Genomic DNA, 17,711 nt, shown 5'->3' with positions numbered 1-17,711 from the left:
ATATACTAGTGAGAGTATATAGAAGGCTAACTGCAAAGTTTCATTCAGATAGCTTCAAAACTGAGAGACTAGTTTGTGTAGAAACGGACAGACTGACAGACGGACATGGCTAGATCGACTCGGCTGTAGATTCTGATCAGGAATATATATACTTTATATGGTCGGAGGTGTCTCCTTCACTGCGTTGCAAACTTCTGACTGAAATTATAATACCCTGCAAGGGTATAAAAATTTTATGAAAATCGGACGACTATATCATACAGGTACCATACAACCGATCGTTAGATGTGGAGGAAAAATTTATATATGTAAATGTAAAATTGCAAATATAATATGTATAGGTGAATGAAATGAAAGCAGATATTACTTCATTGTTTTTTAACATAAACATATATAATTTATATAATATGGATTCCTAATCATCAAAGTTTTATCTGTAAGGGTATATAAACTTCGGCGTGCCAAAGTTAGCTTCCTTTCTTGTTTAATTTAATGCATTGTAGATTATAATAAATTCAAGAGTATAAAAAATGGCTATATCTCAAATTTGATGAAATTCTGTTGAAAACTGAAAATGTTATAATTTTTTTTATAAAAATTTTCCGATCATTCCTATGGCAGCTATATGAAAGAGTCGTCCGATCTGGCCCTTTCCGACATATATACGAGTGAGAGTATATAGAAGGCTAACTGCAAAGTTTCATTCAGATAGCTTCAAAACTGAGAGACTAGTTTGCGTAGAAACGGACAGACAGAAGGACAGACGGACATGGCTAGATCGACTCGGCTCTTGATTCTGATCAGGAATATATATACTTTATATGGTCGGAGGCATCTCCTTCACTGCGTTGCAAACTTCTGACTGAAATTATAGTACCCTGCAAGGGTATAACAATATGAACACATCCGTAAATTTTTGATCACTTAAATGATATCGATGTGGGAAAGTAGTATCGATGTATCGCACTTTTAATAAACATCGATAAGCCATCGCTAAACATCGAGGGCCTGCCATCCCTATTTCATTTTCCAACAAAAGTTTTTGAAAAGACGAAGTGCAGCTGGATTTTTTGATAGTTGCCCATCGAAACCCCAAAAGTATTAACAATTGTACATTCGCCAGCTGTGAGTATCGGTTAAATTGGGCGCCAGTGCCCGCCAAGAGACCAACTCAAAGGGGCGCTGGCCCTTTGTGGGCTGCGTGAAGTGTGTGAGTGTGTGCGTATGAGTCAGCGTCGGCAGCGCTCAAAAGGAAAACAATAGTTTTCGTGGTAAAGTACATTTAAGTAGGCCTGTGAAAGTGAAAGATCGCTTGCCGCGATACCATTTTGCGTCACTTGGGTCTCGAGTGGAGTGGCACGGCCTTAAGCCGCCTTTTTATGCTGTCTTCTTACCATTTAAGGCGTTTAATTAAATGCGGCGCGCGCAAGTGTGCGTTCCCGTGTGTGTGTGAGAATGTTTTCAATGAGCCAAATTTATGAGTGATGTTGTTTTTGTAAACCGCAGTTCAACAGCATTGATAAACACTCACACAGGCCAAACTCCCATACGTGTCAACTGCGCGAGTGACTCAGAAGCTGTGCCAGTGTGTGTGCCTGTATGAGTCTCCGGCAGTTCTGCCAGCTCCCGCTTTAAAGTTTAAACAGCTATATTACATATTTAAAAATAGCTGAGAAATATGTGAAATATTTATTGAAACAGTAAAAAAATGTAAATGGGTAGTTAGGTATTGATTATATTTACCTATTACTCATATATTATTATGTTTGCATAATCTTTTTAAAAGCACAAAATAGCTAGCACCCCAGAAATCAGCTATAAAACGGCCAAGTCTTTGGCACTGAGCATGAGTCTTAATGTTGACACAGTTTGTTGGGAGCAATGAAAATCGGTTTCAGCGGAATTCGCTGCAATATGTCTATATATAGCCATAAATAAATACATGTACACACCGAGAGACTGAATGCTAATGCCATTTGCTTTTTCGCTTTCAGGTCCACGCCACACACATAGTCACATCACCCCACAGCACAGGCTTCAGCTCATCCAACGACTCGTTCCACAGCTCGACAGCTCTCCTTTAGCACCCGTAGTCACTCCACCTATTGCCACCATGTCATCCCGCAAGACCGCCGGACGCCGTGCCACCACCAAGAAGCGTGCCCAGCGCGCCACCTCCAATGTGTTCGCCATGTTCGACCAGGCGCAGATCGCCGAGTTCAAGGAGGCCTTCAATATGATTGACCAGAACAGAGATGGGTTCGTTGAGAAGGAGGACCTGCACGACATGCTCGCCTCGCTGGGCAAGAACCCCACCGATGATTACCTCGACGGAATGATGAATGAGGCGCCGGGACCCATCAACTTCACCATGTTCCTGACGCTCTTTGGCGAGCGCCTGCAGGGCACCGATCCCGAGGATGTGATCAAGAACGCCTTTGGTTGCTTTGATGAGGAGAACATGGGTGTGCTGCCCGAGGACAGGTTAAGGGAGCTCTTGACCACCATGGGCGATCGATTCACAGACGAAGATGTGAGTTTTAAAGCAATATAAACAAACAAATGATAGGCTCCCCTTGTTTACTTGAACTTGAGCTAGAAACTAGGTTACTGCCGCAGCTCGTTGTTTATTTCATTGGAGATTTACATTTGTATTTACTATGAGTTACGAACTGAGAAGTCATTCAGAAACTCTGTTTAATAACTCCAACATTTATGGTTGATACTTAACGAAGCAGTCTATTAATAATAAACCTTTGCTGACTAGAGCAACAGTTGTTGGCTTTTAATGAGAACGTTGAACGATCATTCGTACGCAATAGAGTTTCGCTGACCTGAATTCGGGTTAACTGCTGTTATAGCAACTAACTAACCCCCCTTTAGGTTAACAAGCTTGGGTTTCACACCCCTGTTTTACCAAACATACTAAATACTAAATCAATTTGGATTGACTTCCTTGCAGGTGGACGAGATGTATCGGGAGGCGCCCATCAAGAACGGCCTGTTCGACTATCTGGAGTTCACGCGCATCCTGAAGCATGGTGCCAAGGACAAGGATGAGCAGTAAAACGCCAGCAATTGTCCAGCCAGCAGCTGTTGCCTTTCCAAACCAGCCGCCGCGCCGTCTGTCAAATCAATCCATAATGAGTTTCGTTTTTGATAATTTAATATGTATTTTTTTTTACTTGGCCACCGGGCCTATTCTATCCTTTGATTCCTGTACTTACCTGTGCATTTAAATTAAACAGAACGTAGTGAACACAAGCTAATGTTATGTACAATAATGATGTAGTGTGTGTAGTGGAGCGCCGTCTGATAACATGATTTTCCCGAACCCTTTTTATAAGTATTAACTCATTGAATATGCATATATATATTACCTATATACAAAATACATACTTATACAAGAATGTGGCAATAAAAGTTCGTTTTTCTTACGTGCGCATGGCTCTGTAAATATCCGCTCCAAGTCCTTCAGCCCAGGCCACAGTTGTGCAAACAGACGCAAGTTAGGGGCAAACTAGCATTGTGTTTATGAATCGTGATCTTAATACAAGAACTGAAAGAACTGCCTTCTTTATTGGTGATAAAGAAAGAGACGGTTGCCGCAAAGAATTGAAGTTTTGGAAGCTTATTAAAGCCACATCTGGCATGCAAAATATTCGAAAAGATTCCATCCATCCAGATTTCGTTGCCAACTCATAGCTTATCATGTGGTCACAATTTTAATTTTAATTCGTCATGGATTCCAAGATATTTGCTTCATGCTTCAAATAAAGTAACGTTTGTGTTTGTGAGGAATTTATTAGCAAAAATCGATAGTTATTTATATAAATTTTATGGCATAGACAAAATGGAGTATCCTCTAGGTATACTCTCCCTGTTAAAGCTTCGACAAACTCTGTATATATTACAAACTTTTGGACATTTAATAAAACATAAACTCATTGAACAACAATTAAAAGTCATAAAAATTACAAATTCGCGACGGATTACAACAATATTAAGACACAGAGATAGCAAACAGGAGACTTGAGACTGCAGATAGGAGCTAGGCTAAGACTAAGCGTATTCTGAATTTAAACTTATTTTATGTACAAACAAGTCCCTTAAAACTAAAAACTAATGGTTAATGGCCTCTGCAGCAGAAGTATCTAACGCATCTAGCATAGCACAGCCATCAGGGATCAGAGATTACTCCACCTTCTTGGTTAGCGGAGCCGTGTCGAAGCGACCCTTGCCGCCCGACCGTGCCTTGTAGGCGTCACGCACCTGGTTGATCACGTTTGCAAAGAGTATGGTACCGAAGAAGACCAGCACGGTGCCCAGCCAGTGGTTTATGGTGAAGGGGTTCCGGAAATAGATGATGGAGAACAGTAGGGAGACGAACTTGCGTAGCGTAACCACCAGGGTGACGGTCAGCGAGGCGCACTCAGTGGTCAGCACATAGACAGCGCTAATACACACATATTGGGTGACAACGTTGCACAGGAGGTAGAACAGCATCAGTGGGAACTTCCATTCGATACCGATGGCACCCAGGAGGGGAACAGCCACAGTTTCGGAGGACAGAGCAATGCCAAAGTGTTGGACGATGTTGCTGGCCATCACCAGGAATCCGGGCAGCGGCAGCATGTGCGTGTAGAACAGTGCCTCGTTTGGATGCTTGCCATATCGCTTGTATATCACCTCCTGATAAATACCCATATAGGCGGTCACCAGCAGGGCGATCGTTAGCAGGCCAATGCCCACCACCCACCAGAAGAAGTCCGAATATGCATTCTCCACGCGTAGCGTGTGGTGCGTGTTGTCCTTGACATCGCCGCTGGACACTAGGGTACACAGCACAATACCCGCCGTGATCATTGCCACCGAGCTGTACTGACGCAGGTTATAACGCTTCTTCAGCAGAATAATGCCCATGATCATGTTGGCCATCAGCGAACCGCTACGGAAGATCATGTGCAGCGGCATCGGGATGTTGAAGTTGAAGGCATAGTTATTGCAGACATTCGCACCGAAGAACAGGGCCACCAGGATCACGTAGTCCTTCAGAGCGATCTTTGGTCGCACCGTAAAGAATTTGGACGTGAAGACGAGACCCTCCAGGGCAATGAACAGGAACTGGGCGAAGGTGATGAGGTTGCCTGCACCCGGATCGATCTGAATGATTAGCTCCAGGAACACGACGTTGCTGCAGCATCCGATGAACACGAACAGCATGCCCAGCAGGGCCTTTACGTTGACAGCCATGACTGAAAAGGGATTAAAAAGAGTGGATTTAGATATTGTATTTTTTTGGGTATATATGTATGTATATGTGGGTTTATTTTTGGTTTAGAAGCATCTTGGGGGGTACTTTTGTTATTTTTAACTTGACTGTTCAATATTCTGAGTATTGAAGGCTTTAGTCAGTTTCTTGACAATGAAATATTATTTATGTTATAAAAGGGATTGATAGATTATTTAATGGCCAATTAAAATGCTGCCAGCACATTAATATTAATTGCTTTTAAACGGCCTCAGCTAGTTTTAATTATCTACCCGATCGTGGTTAATGCAATTAATTGTTTTAGGGTTTAAATTCTAATATTGACAAAGTCTGAAGCCTGAGATCAATCTTTATATGCCTGATAATCATGGTAATCGTGAATTTGTGATATTGGACTGGTAAATTAAATTTGTTTTGTTGCTGACAAATAATCAGTTCGATTTACGAAACAAGACTGTCATTTGGCAAACAATTTAGCTTTGTCTTGAACTTTAAACTACCTATTTTGTAAATCTATTGAACGGGGGATCTGTCTAACAACTATTGATTATATTCTTAAATAAAAACTATTGTTTCTCCTGTTTGAAGTCACTTTTACAAGACAGTTTATGTCTGCTTGGAGCTTTAAGTCTTAACCGATAAGAATACAACTTTAAAATAGTCTTACTAAATGACTATTCGAGTGTGGTGAAATTCAGTCAATTAATTAAGTGTGTTTAAGTTGTGTGCTAAGCACAAGCTGATACCAATCGAAGACGAATAATTTAAATAACCAGTAATTGGTCAAGCATAATTCCGTTTACATTTAATAAAAATGCTAAACAAGGTAACTGAATATATTTTCAATCAGCTGTGACACCTTTCCCCTGTTTTTTCTAGTTTATTAATTTATTTAAATCATTATCTAACCAGCGCTTCATTATTTATACTTTACTTTGATACATTTTTATATTGATATTGATTGTGTACAATATGTGAAATATAAGACGATTTGGTTGAGCAAATCTTTATATGAGCAGTTCATGCCAAAAGCCATTTGTTAATAGCTCTAGCTCTAATAAGAATATTTTGAATATATCTCAGTTTCCTCCGAAAATAATTACTCTAGTTTACTATATACTCTTGTTTCCCTTTCAAGGCGACGAAGAATGCCCATTAGATAGTGTCTACCGATCGTTATAATATTGTCAATGTCAAGCCCTACACACATGTGTGAACAAACTTATGTACATGTGTTATGTACATATGTATATACACCACCGATATCGGGGGAGTCGGAGATAGCTGTTGGAAAGCTTATCTACCTCAGAGGGACGCGAAGTACAACATGAGGGACATGTGGGCGTGGAGGATGGGTCAGAGAGAGAGAGAGAGAGAGAATATTGGTGCTCCCTCAGCATTAGTCGGCAAATCGGGAATTTGAACTCGATCGCCGCCAATGTCACGTCGCGGCGATAAGGGTTACGTTCCGCGGATTATTTGGCGCGAACTCACTCTAATGGCTGGTCTGTGATCGGTGGCACTTACCTTCGCAATGGATGAAGGTTCCGTGGGAAATGCCAGTTAATCCGGTTCCAAGACAACGACGACTCCGATCGCGGATCTCGCGTACTCTTGTGTGTTCTTTTCTGTGTGGATTTCAAGATCGATTATATCAGTAGTCGCTGGCTCTATGTAAATGCAATTTATATATGTATGTTTAATAGCACGCAAACACACACACGGCGCACACACCAACCTGGGAATCAATTAGCTTGCTCTCTCGTCGTTTGCTCGGCCTCTCCGCATTCTCTTCTCACTGTCTTCTATTATTTTTGTTGCCTTGGAACGCCGCTGCTGCTGCTGGCTGTTTACCGCTCGTTGGGCGCATTAGAACTGCTGCGAGTTTTTGGCGAACGGGTGTCAGGTAGCCCCCTAATAACAGTTAACAGCTTAATTACAATCTCGTGTGTGATATTTTGTTGTTGCTACTATAAGTTCTTGAGGGTCTAGGTGTTGTTGTGGTGAAACAGCTGAAATTAGGCTGGCCGCAGTGTGACCAGGCGCCGCTAACTGGCAAAAGCCCGTAAATGCAACCCACTATAAAAAAGCTCAAATCGATTACCGATAAAGGCAGTTGGCATCTTAAAATGGTGTTCATTTTTCAGTTGGTGTTTTTTGAAAAACATTCTGAAACTTATTTCTCATAGACTAATGTATTTACTTTGTTATACATTGCTTTTCTAAATACCCTATTATAAAAGTTGGGTGGGAGCTTTACGCTTTAAGCTTCGATTAATGATTACAATGGCTATCGGTTTTAAATATTTAAATCATATTTACTCATGCATTTAAATACCTTTTTTTTTGCTTAAGTTAAACCGTCTACAGCATATATTAAATGTAAAAGTGTATCTTAAATATAGATTTAAAAACTGGGTCATTAAATTATCAAGGCCTTAACGCGACTTTAAAATTTATTTATCGGATGTTTTCTTTGTTGCACAAGCGGTATATATCACATATAAATATGATTTTTTATTTTGACATAACCATATAACGCCGGCATGTTTATAATTGAGCAGAGATAATGGGGATCAACAGAGCTCTAATCTGTCAAAACGCATTATTGTCGACCATAAGTTATAGCCACTCGTCGGAACTCCGTAAACTTATCTGTCTTTATGGATCTATAGTCTTTACCACTTATATGGAGCGGAGTCTTCTTGGTGGGCGAAATAACCCAAGGGTTGGTAGTTTGATTTTTGGCACAGCGCCGCAATGAAGATCATCACCCTGCTCCTGATCGCCTCTTTATCCAGCTCTCATCAGGTGAAATCAGTCACATGTATAAAAAACAAACTAAAGGATAAATATCTCTATCACTTAGCTCTCCCTGCCAAGCGATCCCACCTACAAAGCTGGAGTTGTAGAGCATCCCGAGGTAGATGGCAACAATGCCAGGGAAAAGACCACTTTGGCTTGGTCGTCCTTTCAGCAGATCCTACGCGACGTTGAGGACCTGGACATTCTCGTGTTCCCCGAGCACATCATCAACAGTCGCTCCTCCGCCACCTTTGTGCCCCACGAGTCGCAGAAAGTGACGCCCTGCTACGAGGCAGACTACGAGATCTTCCTCATTGAGGCATCCTGCTCTGCTCGTTCCCGCAACATGTACGTGGTGCTGAATCTAGTGGAGAAGGAGCTGTGCGCGAATGGAGCCGGGTCGGAGACCCTCGGACCTTGTCCCGAGACGGGAGTGCAGTATTTCAATACCAACGTGGTCTTCGATCGAACGGGTATGGTGATCTCACGTTACCGGAAGTCTCACTTGTGGCGCCATGAATACTACTCGACATCCGTTCTCCGGACGCCGGATGTGGCCACCTTTACGACAGATTTTGGGGTGACCTTCGGCCACTTTATCTGCTTCGACATGTTGTTCTATGAGCCGGCCATGACCCTGGTCCGAGAACGCGATGTCACGGATATTATTTATCCCACCTACTGGTTCTCGGAGCTCCCATTCCTCGGCGCCATTCAGCTACAGGAGGGTTGGGCGTTCGCCAATGATGTCAATCTCCTGGCAGCGGATGGTAGCAATCCCTCTGGCCGTACTACAGGATCTGGGATTTATGCTGGCCGTGCGGGACGTCTAACGGCGCAGATCTACGAGGTGCCCACCACAGTGGTGCTGGTAGCCGATGTGCCCAAGAGGAATACGCAGATGACCATGCCACCCGTAACTCTATTTACGCCGCAGTTGAAGACCCCCCGTCATACGGGCGTAGCGACCCACAGGGACTACAATGTGGACATCTTTAATACCGAACTTCTTGCTGCGGACTTCGTCACGGTGGACAAGCAGTTGTGTCACGGCTCTTTCTGTTGCAAATTTGCCATTGAAAGGGCTGCTACGCCGTTGGGTAGCTATGTGCCCGGCACCGCCGATGTGTCCTATCGCTATAGGATTGGCGTCTACTATGGCAACGAGACCACGGTGATCCGAGTGGATCGTTCGGAGCAGGCCACCTGTGCACTGTTTGCCTGCACAGACGATCAGCTCCATAACTGTGGCTACATCTTCCCGGGGACAGTAGAAGTGGTCAATGATTACTACTTTACTAAGCTCAACATTGGCGGCCTCTTTCCGGCAGCTCCTCGTGGCCGTCGCCTGATCATGCCCAGCACTCTGACTGGCAATTTCCTGCCCGTGTCCACCTCGGAGTTTGATTGGACCGAGAGTATCCTGGCCTCGAACTTTTCGGATCAACCTGTGCAGGTGGACATGCAGCTAAAGCAATCACAGAACGACCTGCTGACCTTTGCCATTTGGGCGAACTACTTTACCGATCTGCCAAGCAAACATAACTTGGATCACATGCAGCCCCAGGAACCTAACACTACCGATGCAGCACCGAGGATGGCCTTAAGTCTTCTGCTCCTGCTCTTGGGTTGTTTGCTTCTGAAGTTCTAGGATAGCATCCTCAGCATCCTTTTTTTCTTTTTTTTTTTTTAGAAAATATTAAGCTCTGACAAGAAGTTTAACCTTTCAACCTCATAATTTACTAACTCTATAAAGTTATAAAACAAACTTCATATTTAAAAATCTTTATTGGTTGTTCTTAGTTTTTATGGAGTGTCAAATTCAGTTTATTTGCATATAAAGACTAGATACTTGGTTATTTTAAGAACTTCTTTTATCTGCATTTGTTGATAAACTGGAAATGTACTTTGTCCGGCTATAAAATAAAATGTAAGCAACCAAAATGTATATCTTTCTTGTATCTACATTTTGTTTTACCTGCATAATATTGGTACTTCAATGCCTGAAAGTATATTTAAAATTTGGTTCTTTATTTGTCATATTTTTTTAAACATTGTATTTCGATATTTTAATTTTACTCTCGATATATGTTCCTTCCTACATCATACTTCCACATGTATATTTCTTTTTCCTGATATCTAGATAGAAATTCCTGCAACTGGTACTTCTGGAACCTCAAGGCCAGCGGAAAATTACATCTATATAATTCAGTGTAAATTGCTCCCGACTTAGATTTAACAATTTCCGTGGAATGGACAATAGTGAAATTGGCCGTTACTTTCGGGATTCAGGAAAAGTCTCCAGCAGGCTTCGTGCTTGTCGGCAAGGATTTGAATGAAACGGCGGTTACAAGGTCTTGCCCGCCATGGCCATGCCCATGCCCGCCCAACGACAACAACGATGACTACGACTACGACGACGACGACGACGACGACCTTGTGGAGACTCGCTTCCAGCGCACGCGCTCCTTGCCCCTTGAACTCGAAGTCTCTGCCACCGTTGTTTGCATTTCCAACAGGTAGCGACGCCGGCGTCGCTGTCGATGCAACAGTGGCCGCCGTATCATAATGAGCCAAGGACGACGGGGGGATAAGGGGGGGGGGGATAGCCAGTGGGTGGCAAGTGGGCGGTGACACACACGCATCAATGGCAATGACAGTGTAGCATCTTCAATAGCGGCGACGACTCCTCCGCGGGATCCAGAGCTGGACAGGATTCACGCTGTGACTTTCCGTGCGATTTAACATCATTTGCTTGCTGATGCTGCCTCCACCCACCAACCCCGGAAATAGTCATCCTTTTCGAGAAAAAAAAACAAGAAAAATAATCCAATACAAGAACAACCAAAGAGAAGAAAAACTTCGAACCTGAAAAGGTGTCCATGTTTGTCCATTTACAAGGGGGAAAGTTTTTCTTTTCCATGACAGAGAGGGAAAGTTTCGAAATACAATTGCCTAGAACAAGTATAGATAATTGCGAATAGATTGATCAATTAACCCAGACTTTAAAGTTTTATTGAGTAAGAAAAACTTAGCACATGGGCTTTCGCTTATTGAAAGAAAAGACATGAAATTCGTAGCAATTTTATGCTTGAACTTAATTAGTTTGTTGAATATTATGTGCAGAATATTAATATTTGGTAATTATAAATATGATATATATAAATATTATTTTTAATGAAGACTTACATTTATTAAAATATTCTTTTTACTTTATTTACTCTTTCCTAAAACTGTTTTGTCGAGTATTGCCATAAAATATTTCTAATAGACATATTCCAATTATTCTCATTTTTTGTAGGTTGATTTTCCACACCTTCACTCCATTTATAACTAGAAGAGAAGCTGGCTTCGATAAACCAACATTTTTATACTCTTAAATTATGCCAAGGGTTCATGGTATCGACCATTACTAAGCTAAAAATTCATTAAATTCACTTTGAAGAGTGCTATTTTATAAATTAATATAAGTCTACATATTAAATTTAACATTTTAGAAAAGGAAAACTCATGTCAATGAAAAAAAGCGAAAGATTCTATTTGTTATCGCGAGTCTGAAGGACAATGGTACGTATACGTGATATTTTATGTTGTTTGGTGCAATATTACGTATACGTAATTTTTGATTTATATTGGGTAAAAAATATAAATATTGGTAAAAATTAGTTTATAAGGGGAATTACTTAATAACCTTAAAGTTATTATATGCCTCCCGAAGGGAGGCTAACTTCGGGAAACTGAAATTTCTATTCCCTTGCATTAAAAAAATATTATAACCCAGTCAAAAATGAATTCATTTTCAATCGGAAAACTGTTCTGTACTAGTTTTTATTAGCTTACCAAATCTGCAAGCTCAATTTATAAAATTTTTGAAAATGAAATTTTTTGTCAATTTTTGAAAAATTTATCGATGTAACCCCGTATAAAAATTTCAAAATTTTAAAAAATTTTAATATTTGCCAAACATAGCTCGATCGATTTGCCTGTTAGTGCTGATCAAGAAAATATATGGTTTATAGGGTCGGAAATGATTCCTTCCCTTATTTTTAAGCCTCTGTTTGAATATAGAATCCTCTTTGAGGGTGTAAAAATGATAAATGAATTACTAAAAGTATTACCCCCTTAAACAGTATAAAAATGATAAATAAAACTATATCAGTTACAAAACAAATCACTAAAAGTAAGACTATTTTAAGATATTTAAGGAAATGAATATCTGGGGTCTGGAAGACAATGGTACGTATACGTGATATTTCATGTTAGTTGGGGTGATGTTATGTATACGTGGTTTTTTTTATTTCTATTGGGTTTTAAAGTTTAAAAAATTCATAACTTTGTTAAAAATTCATCAATTTCAATTTGGATAGCATTTCTGTGTTAGTTGTTTCAATTTTAACAAATCTTCAAACTCTATTTAAAATGTAAAAAAATGAGAAATTTTATCGATTTTTGAAACCCTTTATATAAATTTGAAAAAAAAATTTAAAAATTTGTTGTTTATCTCGGATATAGCTAGATCAATTCGGCTTTTGATGCTGATCAAGAATATATATGACTTATAGGGTCGCAACTGACCCTTTCACTGACTAAAATGATAAAAACCTCTGAAAGGGTATTTATGTATATAAAATAAAGAGAAGGTAGAGAAAAATACAAATTCTCGCCTCCTTTTTTCATTACTCCCGTCTTCCGCCCCCTCTCTCAATTTTCGATTCGATTCCCAGGCCTTGGTAAACATTTTGTTTTTTTTTTACATTTTTTTTTGGTTTCACAAAAATCAAAAACTTTGAGCTCTCTCCACTTTCGAGCGGACGGTGGTTGTGGGTGGTGGTGGGTTGGCTGACTGCCGCTGCTGATGCTGCTCCTGTGGCACCTGCCACTTGAAAATTCCACACGGCTTCTGTTACATTTTGATTTATTTGCTGAAATTTATTGTTAAAGTGAATGGAGGCGCAAACTTGGTGAGCATCCGAAGGGGTGCTGGATGCTGGGTGGTTTTGAGTAAAAAGGGGGTGGGCTTCGAAGAGTATAACAGGTGGCAAAGTGTAGGTGAAGGCCGCCGTCGCGCCACAGTTGCCCCATAAAATATATCTGCTGGCCCTGGCATTCTTCTTTTTTTTGCAGCCTGCCACGACTTCCTATATAGCACTGAGCTCCGGCTTGTCGCCGCCATCAATCGGGAATCCGAGACCCGGACGGATTCTCAATCAGAATCAGTTCCAGCCACGTACACGGACACGTACGCGTATATCCATACTTATGCCCAGACTCGTACCCGTACTCCTTCCTCCGTATTAGGAACTAACCACATTCGGAACTTGGAGCCCATTGTGTGAGTCCGTCTCCATTCTAAGGCAGACACCACACGGCGCATAACAAGTGAGACTGTTTCTTAAAAAAGTCAGAATATTGATATTTACAATTTAAAATTGATAATAACCATATAAAGTTTTAAATATATAGAGACAAAGCAAGGAAAATTTAAGCTTTTGCACTTTAAGTCATTCTCTATCGCAAAAATATCACGATTTTGAATGCTTTAAATCAGAGAAGTTCTTCGTATTTCTAAGCTGAATTCAGAATTTATTTATATATAAGTAAAAATGCAGTCTTGATATTATACATATATGATATAAACCATATAATATTATATATTTTAATAAAAAAACAATAATTTCTATCTGTGCAATGCTCCCTTAGCCTCATCTCCTCTTCCCCTTTGTTGCAGTCACTTCCCCGGGGGTCTGAGGCAGAACTGATTGAATTGAATATCAGTTTTCAGCTCTCCGCACCACGCCCCCTTTGCCATTCTACTTACACCAACGCCCCCCAAAAAAAAGGAGCAAACAAGAAGAATGAGAGAAGGAAAACCCCCCAAGGTTCCTTCATCGCTCTGGTTTGCCATTTGAATTTGAATGGAAATGATTTCACTTGATTTTCATATTTTTATTATGTTCCCCTTCGGGCTCACACTCACCTGCGTGCGCTGTGTGTGTGTGTGGTGTGGTGTGTTGAGTGTGTGTGCTGTCTGCCTCTCCCTCTCTCTCGCTCCCGTTCTCACCCTGCAGCTATTTCGTCTCTTTCTGTTTCGGGGCCCCGGCGCCTTTTTGACTTTATTAAAATGTATTGTAAACACGGCCAAGGGAGAAGGACGAAGGACAACGACAGGACGAGGAGTAGGAGAAGGAGCTGAAGGAGTACTAGGAGGAGCAAATATCTTCATCCTCACCTTGCTCATATTTACTTGGCTGACCGCAATGTTAGGTTGCCTGCAGAATGCAATTCCCTAATTGTTTGCAAATATGGCCAAAACATTTGTGGCTTTTAAGTATTTAAAATGGATATATTTATGGCTAATCTTACCGCAAAGCAATTGGCAAGTCAATTTAATATTAATGTTTGCGATTTGTTTATTAATTAGGAGCTATGGATAAGATCAGGTCATGTTAAAGTCCATTTCCCTTTTATTAACTTTCATAGTAATATTTTATGAAGAAGTCTAAGATTGACGCCAGTTTTAGCTTTGTTAATTTTTATATTATGGTATCTATATATTTATTTATTTCTACATCTATGATTAGCTAGCTTTACAACTTAATTTTAACAAGTCCAATTATTGTTTTCATCAAGAATTTAATGAATCATAAACTGTAAGAAAGTTCCTTATTAACATTAATCTTGGCCACTTAAAACATAATTTGGGAGTGACTTTGTTCTAGAATTAACATATACATAAAGAGCTTAAATTATTTAAACGATTATTGTGCAGCGTAGTTGTTAACATTACCCATTAAGCTGGCAAAGAAGGCCTCGGCATTATTCGCAGAACTCCTTTTGTTGTCCGAGAGGCGTGTGCTCATTCCATTGATTTGGAAGCAACATTTTTTGGCCACTTGTCCACGCAGAGCCACCCTGCCCAGGTATATATATATATATATAATATATATATTATATAATATATACATATATATATATATATATATATATAGTGTATATGTGTTTATATGCAGATGTATAATTCAGGAGGAGTTGGGTACGCTTGGCCCCGAAACAAAAATATAAATAAGAAAGAATATGATTACGTATACGCAACGTGGAACTTCTTTAACTTCAAGTGCGTGTGAGTGTGCGTGTGTGCTGTGAGTGTGTGTGTGTGTGCTGTGTGTGTGCCTGGTCATTACGCACGTAGCATTTGTATGAATGGAACACCCAACCACCTCCAGCTTTTCTTTTTTTCCTTGCCGCATCGCTGAGCACATAAAAATAAATCAAGTTTTTCTTCATTTCCTTTGCTGCTCCTCGACTTTTCCTTTCTTTTTCTTATTTTGACTTCCTTTTTTTTATTTATTTATTTTTTTTTGGTTGTGTGTGGGTGGGTGGTTGTGTGTGTTTGTTGTGCCTACAATATGCTGCCTCTTTTTAAGATTTTAACTTTATGTAAGGTAAGCAGCTGACCGCGTGGCGTCCTTAACGCGTTTTTTATGCTAAACTAAATGAAGTCAAGGCAGGTAAGCGCCACAAGCTAATAGCTAACAGGTACCAAAGTCAAGCAGCAAACAGGAGCAAACGTAAACGACGACAATCAGCAAACATGCAACACATGGCAATAAAAGCCATGGACGAACTAATGTCTGAACAAGATAATAATAAAATGTGGCACACGGGTCAGACAGGGAGGCACAAGCAACAGACAAAGCAGGTTGGTAGCTATTAAAATATGCACTGCCATTAAAGAAAAAGAAAATACTAACTCAATTAATAATAAATTAATCAAAATATACAGATGAACTTAAGAAGAACATTTCATAGTTTTATGAATTTCAAGCCCCATTATTTCTAAATTGAATTTTTCTTAATCGTTTGAGTTACAATTTCATATTCTTTTTTTGTAGTGAACTATGTTTGCTGTTCTCCAGCGAAAATACAAAAAACAAAAAGTAATATCAATATCAACCGAAAAAAAGAGAAAAAAGCAAAGATACCACAAAGTGCGACGAGTACAACAGCCGCAACAGCAATGCCAATGAAATTATTTATATAACCGCACTACCAAACACATGCAACAACATTCCAATTAATTTATATTGAAACCACAATAGGAAACGGCAAACTATTATGTATTTAATAAACAAATAGGCAACAGGCTATGGCCAGTAATCACAAGCAGGACTTGTAAGTAATCAGGAAACTGAAAAAAGTTAATAATATTTTAAATAGGGAGAATATTTGAATTCAGAGTTAACTCCATTTATTTTTCTTAATTATTTTCATGGGTTATATTACCTTATATCAGCAAAAACACCATTAATAGGCAGTCAGAAACGAAACACTTACCTCATTCCATAATGAAGTAAACTTACGTTGTTTCATTTAAAAAAATATTTAATAACAGACAAACCAGGAATTTCTATATATAAAAATAAGCATATACTAACCACATTTTCAGGAGGAAACTGAATTAAATATATAAAATAAAAAATATAAGGGACACAAAAACCCCATAAAAGGTTCGAAATATTATTAAACTTAATCATACATTTCTGTGGCGCCCATCAACTGCGTGGAAATTCAATTGAAAATCATTTTATTGCCAAGGCAACCAGCCAGCGTTCCCCTCTCCGATTTCTAACCCCTCTCTTGCCTCGCGCTTTTACCTTCAATGTCAGCGATAATTTTCAGGATTTTCAACACGTCAACGCTACGTGTTGATGATGCTAACAATTTTCCATTTCCATTTTCACAGCAGGGTTGGGCCGGGCAGGGCACGGCAGGTGGAAAGCTACGGGAAAATTCAGAATGGAGAGTGGAGTTGAAATGCAAGGGAATTCAGTGCAATAATAATGCCATTGCCATTGCCATTGCCATAGCCAGAATTTACACACGATTGCACTGCGAAACGTTTATATTTCATTTCCTGTTGCATTTTATTGCTGCCCCGACTGCAACCGACTCCATTACGGGTAAGCGGTGAAGTGACTGATGACCTAATCGGGTTATATATTGCGGATTAGGGTCATGTCACTTGATCTGATGTTAGATAATTATATAGATGGGCTTTTTGGGATTGTGAATTGAATAATAAGTCTCGCCTTGGATATTTGTGAAATTTTTCTATAATAATTTCATATTTTCTATTACGTTTTACTATTGTTTTATTGGATATTTTCATACCCTTGCAGGGTAATATAATTTTAGTCAGGAGCTTGCTAACCAGTGAAGGAATCTTTTCCGACCATATAAATCATATATATTCTTGATCAGCATCAACAGGCAAATCGATCTAGCCATGTCTAAAAGAAAAAAAAAAAAAGATAATTTTTTTCGAAATTTTTAAAGGGGTTACATCGTTAACTTTGCCAAAAAATAAGGAAAAATTTTAATTTTTGTATAATTTTAAATTGAGTCCGCAGACTTATTAAACTAATAAAAACTAACACAGAACAGCTTTCCGAATTGAATTTATTGCATTTTTGGCTTAGTTATGGATTTTTAAACTTTGAAACCCAATACAAATAAAAAATTACGTATACGTAACATCACCTCAACCAACATGGAATATCACGTATACGTATCATTGTCATCCAGACCCCTGATAATCTTTTCTTTAAATATCTTAAAATAGTCTTACTTTCAG

General features: G+C 39.6%; 3 protein-coding genes across 9 annotated transcripts; 2 read left to right on the top strand and 1 right to left on the bottom strand.

Moving 5' to 3' along the window:
• Positions 1-949: 949 nt before the first annotated feature.
• On the top strand, positions 950-3,423 carry sqh (Myosin regulatory light chain sqh). Of its 4 annotated transcripts, none has more exons than XM_020949792.2 (3): positions 950-1,125; positions 1,995-2,533; positions 2,963-3,423. In XM_020949792.2, exons 2-3 carry the CDS (start codon positions 2,114-2,116, stop codon positions 3,065-3,067), a joined length of 525 nt encoding a protein of 174 aa, XP_020805451.1. In that variant the 5' UTR covers positions 950-1,125; positions 1,995-2,113; the 3' UTR covers positions 3,068-3,423. The 4 variants fall into 4 exon arrangements, with proteins under 4 accessions (XP_020805451.1, XP_086692320.1, XP_086692319.1 ...); XM_086836194.1 differs by having other exon boundaries at positions 1,028-1,218; XM_086836193.1 differs by having other exon boundaries at positions 1,073-1,271.
• A 361-nt stretch (positions 3,424-3,784) lies between these two features.
• Positions 3,785-7,369, bottom strand: Efr (ER GDP-fucose transporter). 4 transcript variants are annotated; one of them, XM_086836192.1, is made up of 4 exons: positions 7,244-7,369; positions 7,011-7,186; positions 6,800-6,942; positions 3,785-5,255 (listed from the first exon to the last, which is right to left on the bottom strand). In XM_086836192.1, exon 4 carries the CDS (start codon positions 5,251-5,253, stop codon positions 4,195-4,197), a length of 1,059 nt encoding a protein of 352 aa, XP_086692318.1. In that variant the 5' UTR covers positions 5,254-5,255; positions 6,800-6,942; positions 7,011-7,186; positions 7,244-7,369; the 3' UTR covers positions 3,785-4,194. The 4 variants fall into 4 exon arrangements, with proteins under 4 accessions (XP_086692318.1, XP_020805450.1, XP_020805449.1 ...); XM_020949791.2 differs by having other exon boundaries at positions 6,800-6,900; XM_020949790.2 differs by having other exon boundaries at positions 7,011-7,355.
• Positions 7,370-7,942: 573 nt separating this feature from the next.
• Positions 7,943-9,850, top strand: Btnd (Biotinidase). Its single transcript, XM_020949783.2, has 2 exons — positions 7,943-8,083; positions 8,142-9,850. The coding sequence occupies exons 1-2, from the start codon at positions 8,033-8,035 to the stop codon at positions 9,726-9,728; spliced, it is 1,638 nt and encodes a 545-aa protein (XP_020805442.2). The 5' UTR covers positions 7,943-8,032; the 3' UTR covers positions 9,729-9,850.
• The last annotated feature ends 7,861 nt before the right edge of the window (positions 9,851-17,711 follow it).

Source organism: Drosophila serrata, unplaced genomic scaffold, assembly GCF_035046125.1.
Source record: "Drosophila serrata isolate PLE 108 unplaced genomic scaffold, ASM3504612v1 contig_276, whole genome shotgun sequence".
NCBI classification, from domain to species: domain Eukaryota; kingdom Metazoa; phylum Arthropoda; class Insecta; order Diptera; family Drosophilidae; genus Drosophila; species Drosophila serrata.
Note: the sequence above shows the minus strand (reverse complement) of the source record. Positions and strands in the feature narration are given on the sequence as shown.